Source organism: Hemitrygon akajei, chromosome 2 (assembly GCF_048418815.1).
Source record: "Hemitrygon akajei chromosome 2, sHemAka1.3, whole genome shotgun sequence".
NCBI classification, from domain to species: domain Eukaryota; kingdom Metazoa; phylum Chordata; class Chondrichthyes; order Myliobatiformes; family Dasyatidae; genus Hemitrygon; species Hemitrygon akajei.
The window spans coordinates 50,107,598-50,124,286 of NC_133125.1; the positions used below are offsets into that span (position 1 = coordinate 50,107,598).

General features: G+C 40.4%; 1 protein-coding gene across 2 annotated transcripts in view; it reads right to left on the reverse strand.

Annotated features, from left to right (window-relative positions):
• Nucleotides 1-2,622: 2,622 nt before the first annotated feature.
• slc27a6 (solute carrier family 27 member 6) overlaps nucleotides 2,623-16,689 on the reverse strand; it is a 69,187-nt gene continuing 55,120 nt past the window's right edge. Inside the window, exons 10-11 of one of the 2 annotated variants that reach the window (XR_012102118.1) lie at nucleotides 4,680-5,651; nucleotides 2,623-2,829 (exon numbers count right to left, since the gene is read on the reverse strand). Coding sequence is in view for 1 of the 2 variants with exons in the window: in XM_073072036.1 (XP_072928137.1) it covers nucleotides 5,475-5,651 (177 nt within the window). In the remaining variant the exon portion in view is untranslated. Of the gene's footprint in view, nucleotides 2,830-4,198; nucleotides 5,652-16,689 lie in introns of those variants that run through there. The other variant, XM_073072036.1, reaches the window with a different exon arrangement.

Below are 16,689 nucleotides of genomic sequence, written 5' to 3' on the forward strand. Positions count from 1 at the left end.
TGTACTGTTTCAAGCTTTATCTGTCCTGTAGTTAGGTGACCAGAACTGCACACAATACACCAAATTCAGTCTCACCAGCACTTTATACACCTTCACCATAGCATTCCAGCTCCTGTACTCAATGCTCTGATTTATGAAGAGGAGAGTGCCAAAAGTTGTCTTTTTTACCCTATGATGTCAGTTTAAAGGGATTATGGGTCTATATTCCCAAGTGGGATGGTGGGGTGGAGATATGTCTTTGCCAAAAGACGTGTAAGGCACTCCTTCCTTCAGTCTGCCTGTAGGTCACCCTTGGGCAGATGTAGTGCCTGCCTAGTGCCCTTGATCACGGTCATGTGAAGCCCTGGGAATAGGTGGAGAATGGTCATATGAGCAGCTGGTGCATATCACAAGACCTGGCTATGCAACCATTGATGCCAGATAATCTCTGAAGAGTATTGTTAATGGCTGGGGTCATCTGTCTTGTAAAGACATTGCCCAGAAGAAGGCAATGGTAAACTACTTCTGCAGAAAAATTTGCCAAGAACAATCATTGTTATAATCGTCTACATCATATGACAAGGCACGCAATGATGATGATGGGTACTCCAGCCTGGATATTAGCCTACAAAGTACCCAGGATATCTTTAGGGAGCAGTGTCTCAGAAAGGCAGCGTCCATTATTAAGGACCTCCAGCACCCAGGGCATGCCCTTTTCTCATTGTTACCATCAGATAGGAGGTACAGAAGCCCAAAGGCACACACTCAGTGATTCAGGAATGGCTTTTTCCCCTCTGCCATCCGATTCCTAAATGGACATTGAACCCTTGAACACTACCTCACTTTATTGTATATTATTTCTGTTTTTGCATGATTTTTAATCTATTCAATATACGTAGACGGTAATTTATTTATTTATTTTTCTCTTCTCTATTATGTATTGCATTGAACTGCTGCTGCTAAGTTAACAAATTTCACATGCTGGTGATAATAAACCTGATTTTGAATTCTGTTGATGATTCCCAAGTCCCTCTGTTCTACCACACTCAATGTGCCTTACCATTCACTGTGTAAGTTTTATCCTGGTTTGTCATGTCAAACTGCAACACCTCTCACCTAAATTCTATCTGCTATTTTTCAGCCAATCTTCCCAACTGGTCCAGATCATTTTATAAGATTTGATAGCCTTCCTCACTGTCCACTGTGGCCCAGTCTAGGTTTAATCCACATTTTTACTGGTCTAGTTACCACATTATCGATACAGATGCAAAATATTCATTTAAGATCTCCCCTTCCCCCTTTTCAGCTCCATGCATAGATGACCACGCCAATTTTTAAGAGGACCAATTTTGTCCCTTGCTACCCTTTTGCTCTTAACATAACTATAGAACCCCTGGGATTCTCTTTCAGCTTGTCTACCAGAGCAACCTCAAGTCCTCTTTTGGCCCTCATAACTTCTCTCTTTACAGTTCTCGGCTTCCTTAAACTCCTCCAGTCCCTTATTTTATCCTTAAGCCTGTACCTGATATGTGTCTCTTTTTTTAACCAGGGTTTTAAAATTCCTATACTCCAACATTGATGATACTGACCAGTGAGACACAAGAGACTGCAGCTACCGTATTTAAAGCAAAATCATTTTGGTGATTTTGACATTTGGATCAGTGAGATATCATCTGGTCCTCTTTGGAAAAACAGCCATGGAATATTTCATGTTCATATGAGACAGCTCAATTTAGCATCTTTTGAAAAAGGTGGTGCCACCATTACTCCTCTCCCTTACATTGCCGTGGAGCATGAGCCAAGAGTTTCAGATTTCTGACGTAAGTCTCAAACCCACAACACATTCAATCAATGCCACCAATTGAGTGACAGCTGTAGCATTCAAACACCTGTTTAAGATACTGAGTTTGATTGTGCACATGGTTCAAAAAAGATGGAATATAAGAAAAAAATGAATTTCCTTTAAGGCCAATATTATACTTTGTTACAGGATTCTGTTTGAGTCATTTCAATATGTTTCACTATATTGATTAGAAAGTTGACCGAAGGAAGTTATTTTATGTTACTCAATGACAAAAGAATATCTATGGATAGTTGATGTGGGTTTCTTTGATCTGAAGCAAACTGGAAATGCAGAGGTACAGTGCAGCTGTCAGTTTGAAATTCTGTTCTTCAATTTAAGCTCTCCCTTCATTTTTGTTTTAATTCATGCTACAAAGATTTATTGGCTTCTTGATAATTCTAAATATTTATTGGAAGACTAACCCATAACAGATTGCAAAAAGAAGTATCATGCTCAAGAGGTCTGATAAAGGTCTTTGAAGAGATTAAGTATACAGTGAATGACAAATTGAACTGCTGTTTAAAACCCTTTGACAGGATATTACAGAGGAGACGATTAAGTGTGATGAAATTCAGAGACAGATTGCAAATTGGATTGAAAATTCTTCAGAAGGAAGCAAACAACAGGAATCCACAGCAGTTCCTTGCAATGTCTGGAAATGGACAGCTGTTTTCCAAAGGTTTTTGTCCTTTAAATTTTTCTAATCATTGTAGACATTTTTAATTACAGCGTTAGAGGAACTACAGTCCGCATTTGTCTCTGCAAAATAAGTAGGCCTTTTAATCAAAACACGCTGGAAGTCATCTGCAAACCTTTTTGATTTTTATTCATTTAGGTCTAAATCATAAATACATAGTACAAAAACTAAGAGACTCAGTTCTGAGGCCTGTAGAATCTGCCTTCCAACCACAAAAACATCCGTTAACCATTACTCTTGATTTTCTGCCACTGAGTTAATTAGATCCAATAGGTGCCTTTCCTTAGATTGATGAGGTTTTGTTATCAGTCTGTAATACATCAAAGGCAATGTTAACATTCATGTAGACCATGTTAAGACTATATTAAATGCACTTTCTCCAATGGCCTTCCGTATTATCTATTCAAAATATTTAAATTGTTCAGCCAGGTGCAATTGTCCTGAAACAAATCCATATTAACTATCCCTGTTTTTCTAAGTGGAGGTTTATATTGACTCTTAGAAGGATTCCATTATTTCCTCTGGCTTCAAAGTTAAAATATCATGGATTTAGCATCCTGACAGTGTCTTTAGAATTCTGCACTACTTTTCTGGCAGAATAGCCTCTTTTTTAAAAGGAAGTGTTTTATGATGTTAGAGTTGGAATAGACAAGTGGAACACAACTAGAGTATAGTTTAGATTTACCTGTATGTGATATTCAGGTTTCAACTAACAAGCTTGTCTTTCCATTTCCTGAGAACGCTGCAGTTCATGTTTAATTCACTACTACTGAATTAGATTAAGAGGGAGATACATGAGAAAGATAATTGTCCAAAAATCTAATAAGTTCAGACAAGTTTACAGTAAAGTGTTTAAAGAAATTTAGATACATGAACACATAAATTAAATAACATTATTTAATATCTCTATACAATATAGATTTATTTCATAATAATTTCTCTCAACCATGAATAATAGTGCAGTTGTCAATGTCATTATGCTTCATGTTTTTAATATATAATGTTGACAAGGAATATTAATTATGGTATCAATAATTTATGTTTAAATGTATCAGATCTTGTGACTGGTACACATCATGACTTTCGTCTGGATTACTCGAAGCATAGAATACAGCATTCCTATGACTTTAAATGATATCAATTTTATAGCATCTAATATACGAGGGGTGATTGATATGTTCATGGTCTAAGGTAGGAGTCAATTTTAGAAAACCTAGCACATTTATTTTTCAACATAGTCCCCTCCTATATTTACACACTTAGTCCAGCGGTCGTGGAACATACGGATCTTGGACCTCCAGAAAGTGTCCACAGATGGGTGATTGATAAGTTTGTGACCTAAGGTAGGAGATGAGTTATACAGCTTTTGTTACATGCACATGCAGGTCAACTCTTTGATTATGCAGAAAGTTTGAAGTTAATAACTCATCTCCTTCTACCTTAGGCCACAAACTTATCAATCACCCCGATGGGTTATTAACTTCAAACTTTCTGCATAATCACTCAAAGAGTTGACCTGCATGTGCATGTAATGAGAGCTGTGTAACTCATCTCCTTCTACCTTAGGCCACAAACTTATCAATCACCCATCTGTGGACACTTTCTGGAGGTCCAAGATCCGTATGTTCCACGACCGCTGGACTAAGTGTGTAAATATAGGAGGGGACTATGTTGAAAAATAAATGTGCTAGGTTTTCTAAAATTGACTCCTCCTACCTTAGGCCACAAACTTATCAATCACCCCTCATATAAAAAAAGTTGAGGAAAACTTACTGAAGTTATTACATGCTTTATTTGTCTAACTCATCAAATTATGGGGTTGATGTACGGGTGCTGATTCAGAATTGCAAAAACATCCTTTAATTAAATGAATTACTATATTCAAAGTATAGTCGAGTACAGAAATCGAAATCTCACAGAAAATCAACTTTTAAATGCTGAAAAATTATGATAAAATTCATGACTATATAAATGAATCTGCTGTTGATTTTGGAGAATAATTTATCCACAACTCTCCTTACATGGTGCTAAAACATATAAACATTACATGAAATATGAAAAAAGCTTCTAACTGCATGAGATTACCAAGAAACTGCATGGAATTCTTATTACATTTTAATTATTATTTGTGCAGAATAAGTCAGTGAATAAATATATCACCTTGGTACAGGAACTTCGATGGAGAAAGGTAGTTCAAGGTTTAATTTCTTGATCTCAACCAAGCAGTAATTCCCTCCGTCCTCTGGACACTCATGGCTCAGACTTATAGCAGTTGAATTTTTTTTTAGTTTCATAGGGACAGAGCAGGGTGTTAGCAATCAGACTAGAGTCTGGGCCCCCGCTCCACAATCGAAGGCCAGCAACGTGGCTGTGTGACGAAGGACATCTGTGGATGGATGTCGGGTGGACGACACTGTGGACGAAGACAAGTAAAGGATGATGGCTGCTGCCTCCCCTCCCCATGTTAGCGAGCCCCCCCAGGTTGGTGGGTCAGAAGTCCATGCTGGGAGGAAGCACAAGGGTCAGTGACACCTGAGGAACACATGGTAGGAATGAAAAGGATACTGTGATTAAAATTATACCTGTATATTTAACAAGATTATTGGGATCTGGGTGAAGAATTTAAATGTGTCTTATCAGTGGTGCATGACAACACTGACAACCACCTGGGAGGCTTTATAGCATTGCTTGGTCAAGACAGAACTAGTGCTGACTTCTTTTAAATAGTTCAGAATCTTTTTAAAAATGTATTTAAATTCAAGATGCATTTTGTTACAGAAATACAAGTTAAAATCATACACAAGTTTTAAAAAACTGAAAAATTACATCTTCTGATAAAATGTTGATAAAATATACTTGGTATTAAAATTAATGCCAGAAAGCTATCTGCTAGTCGATTGGTCATATTGGATTCCTGTAGTCATAACAGCAAAATGTGCACATTGAAAATATGGCTCATAATTTTATCTCGAATGACAAAATCTGGTTGTAGATTTGTTCCGTCATCGCGATGTAAGATTTCTCAGTTGCATCCATGAAATACAAAGGTTCACTTATTATCTTCGGATTAAATGCTTCTTCGACCAAATTAAATTTCTTTCTCTTGAATGTTCCGGTCATCTCCATGGTTTTCTAAATGACAGTAAAACAAATAGAACTCAATACAATTTATAAATGTTCCCTAAAAGGAAAGCATTACGTTATTCACTGTGCACATTTGACCTTCATCTTCAGATATCACAAGTGTCACTGGCTGCCAAGTGGGTCACTGGATCTAGCTTAACGTCTGCATTGCAGCACTCTACAGTGGTTGGAGACAGACACAATTATATTAAAATTAGAGCTCAAATTCTCTTTGCATCTTAAGCCAGGTTATCAGTCCTTGGGCCTCTTCTGTTACGTTATTGTGAGAACAGTGTCCTTGGTAGGCTCTGCATTCTGGGATGGTCCTGATTATGGGAAGCTGGACCAAGATCATGGTGGAGTGGTGGATCCAGATCACAACGAGTCTTGGTGCCCAGTTAATGTAGTACAAGTGCAACGGTAAACAAGGTTAGGAGTAGTAGAGGATTGGGAAGCAAATAGATCATGATCCAATTATTTTTCTAGGTCTATTCAAATAGTACCCACCATCTTCTCACCAGAGATAACTACAATATGCACTTCAGCTGTACTTTGCTTACTGTACGACATGACAATTTGTCCATTTTAGAAATGTGGCTGCAAAGATCTTTAGATTATGACATATCGTTTCAACAAATACATCCAAACTTGTCACTGTTGCCCAAATAACAAATAACCTATGTATCAGCCTATGCACTACTAACGAAAAATACAATTAAAAATTTCTTTCACAAAGTGACATTTTAAATGTTCTTAGCACATCTCCTTCCTTCATCCACAGTTCTGACATAAAGTGCAAGAAGTTTACAGATGTTTTCAGTTTGAAACTTCCCACTTTTAGTTCTTTCTCATCTCAGGATCTACTCCGCACTTTCCTTTAACTTTGGGGCAGATGTCAAAGTAGTCTTCATCATTTAAAACTACTCCATTGGTCACTTGGAATATAGATCCCTCCAACAAAGAAACCCTCAAAATAATGCAACCGTGGCTGTCAAGGGAAGTCCAAGCTATTGTAAAAGCAAAATAGAGGGCATACAACAAAGCAAAAATTAGCAGCAAGATAAAGGATGGGGAAACTTAAAGAATCATTAGGAGAGAAAAGATGAAATATGAAAGCAAGCTAGCAAACAATATCAAGCCGGACAGAAAAAGCTTTTTCAAGTATAGGAAAAATAAAAAAAGAGATGAGCGTCAATATAGGGTGTCTAGAAAACGAGGCTGGAAAAATAATAATGGGGGACAAGGAGTTGGCAGATGAACTAGATGAGTATTTTACATCAGTCTTCACTGTGGAAGACATGAGCAGTGTGCCAGGTGTTGAAGGGTGTGAGCGAAGAGAAGCGAGTGCAATTACTATTACAAGGGAGAAGGTGCTCAAAAAGCTGAAAGACCTAAATGTGCATAAGTCACCCCGACCAGATGAATTGAACACTAGGGTTCTGGAAGAGGTAGTGGTAGAGATTATGGAGGCGTTGGTAATGATCTTTCAAGAACCATTAGACTCTGGCATGTTTCTGGTGTACCGGAAAATTGCAAATGTCACTTCACTCTTTAAGAAAGGAGGGAGGTGGCAGAATGGTTTCCTTCAGGGAAAATCCTGCCTGTGAACCGGTTGGTAAGAAGCAGCGAATGGGAGTAAAAGGATCCTTTTCTGGTTGGCTGCCAGTGATTAGTGGTGCTCTGCAGGGGTCGCTGTTCGGATCGCTTCTATTTATGCTGTATATAAATGATTTAGATGATGGAATAGATGGCTTTGTTGCCAAGTTTGCAGATAATACAAAGATTGATGGAGGGGCAGATACTGTTGAGGAAACAGGAAGGCTGCAGAAGGACTTAGACAGACTAGGAGAATGGGCAAGTGGCAAATTAAATACAATGTTGGAAAATGCTTGGTCATGTACTTTGGTAGAAGAAATAAATGTGCAGACTGTTTTCTAACCGGGTAGAAAATTCAAAAATTTGAGATGGAAAGGGACTTGGGGGTCCTTATGTAGAACCCCTTAAGGTTAGCTTGCAGGTTGAGTCAGTGATGAGGAAGGCAAATGCAATCTTAGCATTCATTTCTAGATGTCTAGAATATAAGAGCAGGGATGTAATGCTGAGGCTTTATAAGGCACTGCTGCGGCCTCAACGTGAGTATCGTGAACGGTTTTGATCTCCTTTTTGAAGAGAAAATGTGCTGCCATTGGAGAGAGTTCAGAGGAGGTGCACAAGGCTGATTCCATGAATGAAAGTGATATCATATCTGGAACGTTTGATGGTTCTGGGCCAGTACATGCTGGAATTTAGAAGGATGGGGGGGGGGGGGGGGATCTCATTGAAACACTTCGTATGTTGAAAGGCCTCGACAGAGAGGATGTGGAAAAGATGTTTCCCATGAAACATCTATGGAAAGCGGCCAGTGAGTGAGTGGGCCAGTGAAGGAGTGGAGATTTGAGGCTTTGACTCGAGAGGCTTCGACGAGAAGAGGGAACATAAAAACTGACTGTAAAAGCTTTTATAGATACGTGAAAAGAAAAAGACTGGTCAAGACAAATGTAGGTCCTTTACAGTCAGAAACAGGTGAATTGATCATAGGGAACAAAGGCATGGCAGACCAATTGAATAACTACTTTGGTTCTGTCTTCACTAAGGAGGACATAAATAATCTTCCAGAAATAGTAAGGGACCGAGGGTCTAGTGAGATGGAGGAACTGAGGGAAATACATGTTAGTAGGGAAGTGGTGTTAGGTAAATTGAAGGGATTAAAGACAGATAAATCCCCAGGACCAGATGGTCTGCATTCCAGAGTGCTTAAGGAAGTAGCCCAAGAAATAGTGGATGCATGAGTGATAATTTTTCAAAACTCCTTAGATTCTGGATTAGTTCCTGAGGATTGGAGGGTGGCTAATGTAACCCCACTTTTTAAAAAGAAGGGAGAGAGAAACCGGGGAATTACAGACCGGTTAGTCTGACATCGATGGTGGGGAAAATGCTAGAGTCGGTTATCAAAGATGTGATAACAACACGTTTGGAAAGAGGTGAAATCATCGGACAAAGTCAGCATGGATTTGTGAAAGGAAAATCATGTCTGACAAATCTTATAGAATTTTTTGAAGATGTAACTAGTAGAGTGGATAGGGGAGAGCCAGTGGATGTGGTATATTTAGATTTTCAAAAGGCTTTTCACAAGGTCCCACACAGGAGATTAGTGTGCAAACTTAAAGCATATGATATTGGGGGTATGGTATTGATGTGGATAGAGAATTGGTTGGCAGACAGGAAGCAAAGAGTGGGAGTAAACGGGACCTTTTTAGAATGGCAGGCAGTGACTAGTGGGGTACCACAAGGCTCAGTGCTGGGACCCCAGTTGTTTACAATATATATTAATGATTTAGACGAGGGAATTAAATGCAGCATCTCCAAGTTTGCAGATGACACGAAGCTGGGCGGCGGTGTTAGCTGTGAGGAGGATGCTAAAAGGATGCAGGGTGACTGGGATAGGTTAGGTGAGTGGGCAAATTCATGGCAGATGCAATTTAATGTGGATAAATGTGAGGTTATCCACTTTGGTTGCAAGAACAGGAAAACAGATTATTATCTGAACGGTGGCCGATTAGGAAAAGGGGAGATGCAACGAGACCTGGGTGTCATTGTACACCAGTCATTGAAGGTGGGCATGCAGGTACAGTAGACGGTGAAAAAGGCAAATGGTATGTTGGCATTCATAGCAAAAGGATTTGAGTACAGGAGCAGGGAGGTTCTACTGCAGTTGTACAAGGCCTTCGTGAGACCGCACCTAGAATATTGTGTGCAGTTTTGATCCCCTAATCTGAGGAAAGACATTCTTCCATAGAGGGAATACAGAGAAGGTTCACCAGATTGATTCCTGGGATAGCAGGACTTTCATATGAAGAAAGACTGGATCGACTAGGCTTATACTCACTGATTGAATTCACCCTGAAATTTGAGGAGTATAAGCTAAATTCGTATGTATCAGTATTACAGCGGAGTAAAGGGAATTACAGGGGCAGAAGACAGGAATTGATTGGAAAAGACCACTGGCAGGGATGACAGTAGAGCAGAAATGGCTGGAATTTCTGAAAACAATTCAGAAGGCACAGGATAGATACACCCCAAAGAGGAAGAAGTATTCTAAAGGAAAGATGACACAACCATGGCTAACAAGAGAGTTCAAAGCCAACAAAAAAGCCAAAGAGAGGGTATATAATAGAGCTATGATTAGTGGGAAGTTAGAGGATTGGGAAGCTTTTAAAAACCAACTGAAGGCGACTAAAAAATCATTGAGAAGGTAATGATGGAATACAAAATTAAGCTAGCAATAATATTAAAGAGGATACCAAAACTTTTTTCAGAAAGGGGGTGTTGTGGATAGTGTGTCAGAGGTTACAGCGGGACATTGATAGGATACAGGACTGGGCTGAGAAGTGGCAGATGGAGTTCAACCCAGATAAGTGTGAGGTAGTTCATTTTGGTAGGTCAAATATGATGGCAGAATATAGCATTTATGGTAAGGCTCTTGGCAGTGTGGAAGATCAGAGGGATCTTGGGGTCTGAGTCCATAGGACACTCAAAGCTGCTGCACAGGTTGTCTCTGTGGTTAAGAAGGCATAAGGCACATTGGCCTTCATCAATTGTGGGATTGAGTTTAGGAGCCAAGAGGTAATGTTTCAGCTCTATAGGACCCTGGTCAGACCCCACTTGGAGTACTGTGCTCAGTTCTGGTCGCCTCACTACAGGAAAGATTTTGAAAACATAGAAAGGGTGCAGAGGAGATTTACAAGGATCTTGCCTGGATTGGGGAGCATGCCTTATGAGAACAAGGTTGAGTGAACTCGGCCTTTTCTCCTTGGAGTGACGGAGGATAAGAGGTGACCTGATAGAGATGTACAAGATGATGCGAGGTGTTGATCGTGTGGATAGCCAGAGGCTTTTTCCCAGGGCTAAAATGGCTAGCACAAGAGGGCATAGTTTTAAGGTGCTTGGAAGTAGGTACAGAGGAGATGCCAGGGCTAAATTTTTTATGCAGAGAGTGGTGAGTGCGTGGAACTTGCTGCTGGCAGTGGTGGTGGAGTCAGAAACTATATGGTCTTTTAAGAGACTCCTGGATAGGTACATGGAGGGCTATAGGTAAGCCTAGGTAATTTCTAAGGTAAGGACATGTTCGGCACAGCTTTGTGGGTCAAAGGACCTGTATTGTGTTGTAGGTTTTCTATGGTTCTATATATAAAGTATAAAGAAAAGGCAAGTGTAGATATTGGATCATGAGAAAATGATGCTGGAGAGGTAGTAATGGGGGACAATGCAATAGCAGACAAATTGAATAAGTATTTTGGATCAGTGTGGAAGACACTAGCAGTTTGGTAGAAGTTCCAGATGTTAGGGGACATGAAGTGTGAAGGTTCTTGGGAAACTGAAAGGTTTGAATGTAGATAAGTCACCTGGACCAGATGGCGTACAACCCAGAATTTTGAAAGAGGTGGCTGAGGAGATCATGGAGGCATTCATAATGATCTTTTAAGAATCACTAGTTTCTGGAATGGTTCCTAAAGATTGGAAAACTGCAAAACTTCAAGAAGGGAGAAAGGCAAAAGAAAGGAAACTGTAGGCCATTTAGTCTGACCTCAGTAGTTGGAAAGATCTTAGCACTGATTATTAAGGATGAAGTACTTGGAGGGACATGATAAAATAGGCCGCAGTCAAGGAGAAATCTTGCCTGTCAAATCTGTTGGAATTCTTTGAAGAAGTAACAAGCAGGTTAGACAAAGGAGAATCGCTTGATGTTGTGTACTTGGATTTTCAAAAGGCTTTTTTCAAACTGCTACACGTGAAGCTTCTTAACCATCTACGAGCCCATGGTATTACAGGAAAGATTCTAGCATAGATAACGCAGTGGCTAATAGGCAAAAGACAAAAGGTGGGATTAAAGGGAGCCTTTTCCAACTGGCTGCCGTTGATTAGAGGTGTTCCACAGAGGTCTGTGCTGGGACCGATTCCTCGAGCATTATTTGGATGATGGAATTGATGGTTTTGGTCGAAATTTTGCAGAAGATGGGTGGAGGGACAGGTAGTTTTGAGGAAGTAGAAAGGCATCAGAAGGATTTAGACAGATTAGGAGAATGGGCAAAGAAATGGCAGATGGAATACAGTGTCGGGAAGTGTACGGTCATGCACTTTGGTAGAGAAAAATGAAAGGGTTGACTGTTTCCTAAACAGAGAAAAAATACGAAAAGCTGAGCAGCAAAGGGTTTGGGAAGAGTTGTGCAGGATTCCCTAAAGGTTAATTTGCAGGCTGAGTCTGTGATGAGGAAGGCAAATGTAATGTTAGCATTCATTTCAAGAGGACTGGAATATAAAAGCAATGTTGTAATTATGAAACTTTATAAGCACTGGTAAGGCCGAACTTGGAGTATTGGGAAATGTTTTGGGCCCCTTTTCTTGGAAAGAATGTGCAGAAACTGGAAATGGTTCAAAGGACGTTCACGAAAATGATTCCAAGATTGAATGGCTTGTCACATGAAGAGCTTTTGATGGCTCTGGGCCCGCATCCTCTAACATTCACAAAAATGAGGGATGACCTCATTGAAAGCTATCAAACGGTGAAAGGTCTTGATGGAGTAGATGTGGAGAGGATGTTTCCTCTGGAGGGAGAGTCTAAGACAAAAGGACACAGCCTCAGAATAGAGGGGCATCCTTTTAGAACAGAGAAGTAGAGAAATTTCTTTAGCCAGAGAGTGGTGAATCTGCAAAATTCTTTGCCTCTGGCAGCTGTGGAGGCGAAGTCTTTATGTATATTTATGGAAGAAGTTGATAGATTCTTGATTGGTCTGGTCATGAAGGGATACGGGAAGAAGGCAGGAGAATAGGGCTGATTGGATAATTGGATCAGCCGTGATGAAATGGCAGAGCAGACTTGATGGGCCAGATAGCTTAATTCTGCTCCTATAGCTTACGGTCTTATGATCTTAAAAAGCACCCCTTCACCCTTACCTGTTCTATCCATTTTCAGACTCTATGATCAAATTTTATTGCCTTTTGAAATTGTTTCTGAAATTTGCAGTGCGAGCAGAAAGTTCCCGTTTTCCTGGTCCACGTGGGTACCAATGACACAAGTAGAACGAGGAAAGAGGTTCTGCTAAGGGAATTTGAGCAGCTAGGGACCAAATCAGAAAGGTCCAAAACGGTGGTCATCTTTGGATTACTACCTGGGCCATGTGCAAATTAGCACAGGGTCAAGGTTAGAGAGCTAAATGTGTGGATCGTGGATTGGTGTGGGAGAAGTGAGTTTGAATTCACGGAAATTCTCAACAGTACTGGGGAAGGAGGGAGCTGTACCAATGGGACGGGCTCCACCTGAACCGTGATGGGACCTGGCTCCGAGCAAATCGCATAACTAGGGCTGTGGATAGGGCTTAATCTAAATGGTAGGGGGTTGGGTTCAACAGATTGGAGATGTAAAAATGAGAAGCGTAGATAAAGAAAATGCAAAAGATTAAAAAAAAGAGAAAAGTAAGAGTGGAGTGAAGAAAAGGCAAGTGCAAAAGAGTAAAATATTGCAAGATTTTAAACTCACAATGAGTGTAAGGGGACTATATTTGAATGCCAGTAATATTCGAAACAAGGTCAGTGGTCTTGTGACACAGATCAGCACAAGGGGTATGATTTAGTGGCCATCACAGAGACGTGGTTGCAGGGTGGACAGGATTGGGAATCAAATATCCAAGGATATCAAGTAATACGAGCAGATAGGCAGGAAGGTAAGGGGCGTGGGGTAGTGCTCTTAATTAAGGATGAGATCAGAGCGATAGTGAAAGTTGGTATAAGATCGAAGAAGCAGAATGTTGAATCCATCTGGGTAGAGGTTAGGAATAGTAAAGGGAAAAAATCTCTGGTGGGAGTTGTTTTTCAGCCACTGAATAATAACATTACAGTGGTACAGACATTAAACAGAGAAATATCTGAAGCATGTAAGAATGGAACAGCAGTTATCATGGGGGATTTTAATTTGCACATAGATTGGGTGAATAAAGTTAGTCCAGGAAGCCTTGACGAGGACTTCATAAAATGCATCTGTGATGACTTTCTTAAACAGCACGTTACTGAACCTACAAGGGAACGTGCATTCTTAGATCTGGTCCTGTGCAATGAGACAGGTAAATTTAGTGATCTTGTAGTTAGAGATCCTCTTGGAAAGAAATGACCACAGTATGATTGAGCTTCTCATACAAATGAAGAGTGTAATCATTCAATTTAAAACCAGTGTTTATGCCTAAACAATGGAGACCACAAAGGGATTTGGGAGGATTTGGCTAGTGTAGACTGGGAACACAGGCTACATAGTGGGACGGTTGAGGATCAGTGGAAGACATTCTAAGAGATTTTTCACCAAAAGTATATTCCAGTTAAAAGTATGGATAGTAAGGGGGGCGGGGGGGGAGAGACAGCCTTGGATAACTAAGGAAATAAAAGAAGGCATCAAACTAAAAGCTTGTGCATACAAAGTCGCCAAGAGTAGTGGGAAACTGGAAGAATAGGTAAACTTTAAAAAGCAACAAAGAACAACGAAGCAAGCGATAAAGAAAGGGAAGCTAGATTATGAGAACAAGTTAGCACAAAATATAAAAATGGATATTAAAAGTTATTTTTTAATTATATAAAGTGGTAAAGGGTGGCTAAAGTGAACGTAGGGGGAATTGATATTGGGTAATGAAGAAACGGCAGAGGCTTTGAATGACTGTTTTGTGTTAGTCTTCATGGTGGAGGACATGTCTAACATGCCAAAGAGAGATGCTATGGATGTGATGGAAGATGAGGACCTCGATACAATAGCTATCACTAAAGAGGTACTGTAGCACTGAGCAAATTGTGGGCCTGAAGATAGACAAGTCCCCTGCTCCTGATGGAATGCATCCTAGGGTACTGAAAGAAATGGCAGAAGTTATAGCACAGGTTTTGCCAAAGTTCTCTGGACTCTGGGCAGGTCCTAGTGGATTGGAAGATGACGAGTGTCACGCCACTGTTCAAAAGAAGACGTAGGTAAAAGGCAGGGAACTATAGGCCAGTTAGTTTAACATTTGTAGTTGGGAAAATGCTTGAAGCTATCATTAAAGAAGAAATAGCGAGGCATCTGGAAAGAAATGGATCCATCAGGCAGACGCAGCATGCATTCAGCAAAGTTAGGTCTTGTTTGACAAGCTTACTGGAGCTCTTTGAGGATATAACAAGCGCAGTTGATAGAGGGAATAGATGGACATTATTTACTTGGATTTCCAGAGGCCGTTCAATAAGCTGGCGCATTAAAGACTTATCCATAAGATGAGGATCCATAGAGTTGGGGGTGATGGATTAGCATGGATAGAAGATTGGTTAACTAATAGAAAGCAAGCTGTTGGGATACATGGTGGCATTCTGGTTGGCAATCAGTGGTGAGCGGTGTGCCACAGGGGTCAGTGCTGGACCCGCAACTGTTCACGAGATACCTTAACGATCTGGGAGAGGGGACCAAGTGTAGTGTGTCTAATCAACTTCAGTCTGACGAAGGGTCTCGGCCCGAAACATTGACTGCTCATTTCAATGGATGCTGCCTGACCTGCTGAGTTCATCCAGCTTGTTTGTACGTGTTGATTTGAGCACAGCATCTGCAGTCTACTTTGTGTAGTGTGTCTAAGTTTGCTGATGATAAGAAATTGAGTGGAAAAACAAATTGTGCAGAGGAATTGGAGGGTCTGCAGACAGATATAGATAGGTTAATTGAGTGGGCAAGGGTCTGGCAGATGGAGTACAATATTGGTAAATGCGAGGTCATCTAATTTGGAAGGAAAACTGGAAGAGCAGATTATTATTTAAATGGTAAAAAATTGCAGCATGCTACTGTGCAGATGGACTTGGGAGTGCTTGTGCATTAATCACAAAAGGTTGGTTTACAGGTACAACAGGCTATCAAGGCCTCTAGCAATGTTGGCCTTTGTTGCTAGAGGGATTGAATTTAAGAGCAGGGAGGTTATGTTGCTACTGCACAGGATACTGGTGAGGTCGCATCCAGTGTACTGCGTACAGTTCTGGTCTCCTTACTTGAAGAACGATATACTGGCTATGAGGAGAGATTGAGTCACCTGGGACTGTATTTGCTGGCATTCAGAAGAATGAGGGGAGATCTTATAGAAACATACAAAATAATGAAAAGAATAGATAAGATAGAGGCAGGTAAGTTGTTTCCACTGATAGGTAAGACTGGAACTAGGGGAAATAGCCTCAAGATTTGGGGGAGTAGATTTAGTGGATGGGGAGGAACTGCTTTTTCCAGAGATTGATGAATCCATGGAATTCTCTCCACAACAGAAGCAGTGGAGGCTACCACAGTAAACATAATTAAGACAAGGTTGGATAGATTTTTGTTAGTAGAGGAATTAAAGGTAATGGGGAAAAGGCAGGTAGGTGGAGATGAATCCATGGCCAGGTGAGCTATGATATTATTGAATGGCAGAGCAGGCTCGACAGGCCAAATAGTCTACTCCTGCTCCTATTTCTTATGTTCTTATGTTTAGCAGGCTTTACATATTTTTGGCCAGTTAGGAATATATATGCTTTAAAAGCTTTGTCAGGGTTGCCCATGGCATTAAATACAGAAAAACAGGAGCAGGAATAGATTATTCAGCCTGTTGAACTTGCTGGGAATTCAGTACAATTAAGGCTGATCATCTACTTTGATACCGCATTTGTGCTCTTCCTCTATTAGCATCTAGAAATTTATAAATTTCCTTCGTGAAGCTATTCAACCATGTGGCCCCTAAACCCATGTAGTAAATAATTCCACAAATTCACCAACTTCTGAGTGAAGACATTTCACTTTCTCTCAATCTGAAATATGCAACTCCATGTCTTGAGAGGGCAATTTCCTTGTTTTAGCTTCCCCAAAATGACACATATCTGAAACATTAATTGTTTCTCTGCCTGACCTACTGAGTGTTTCCAGTGTATTCTGCCTTTATTTTTAACTTTCAGGTGACAGTTCTCAGCCAATGTTCCACCCAGCTCCAAAGCCACTTCT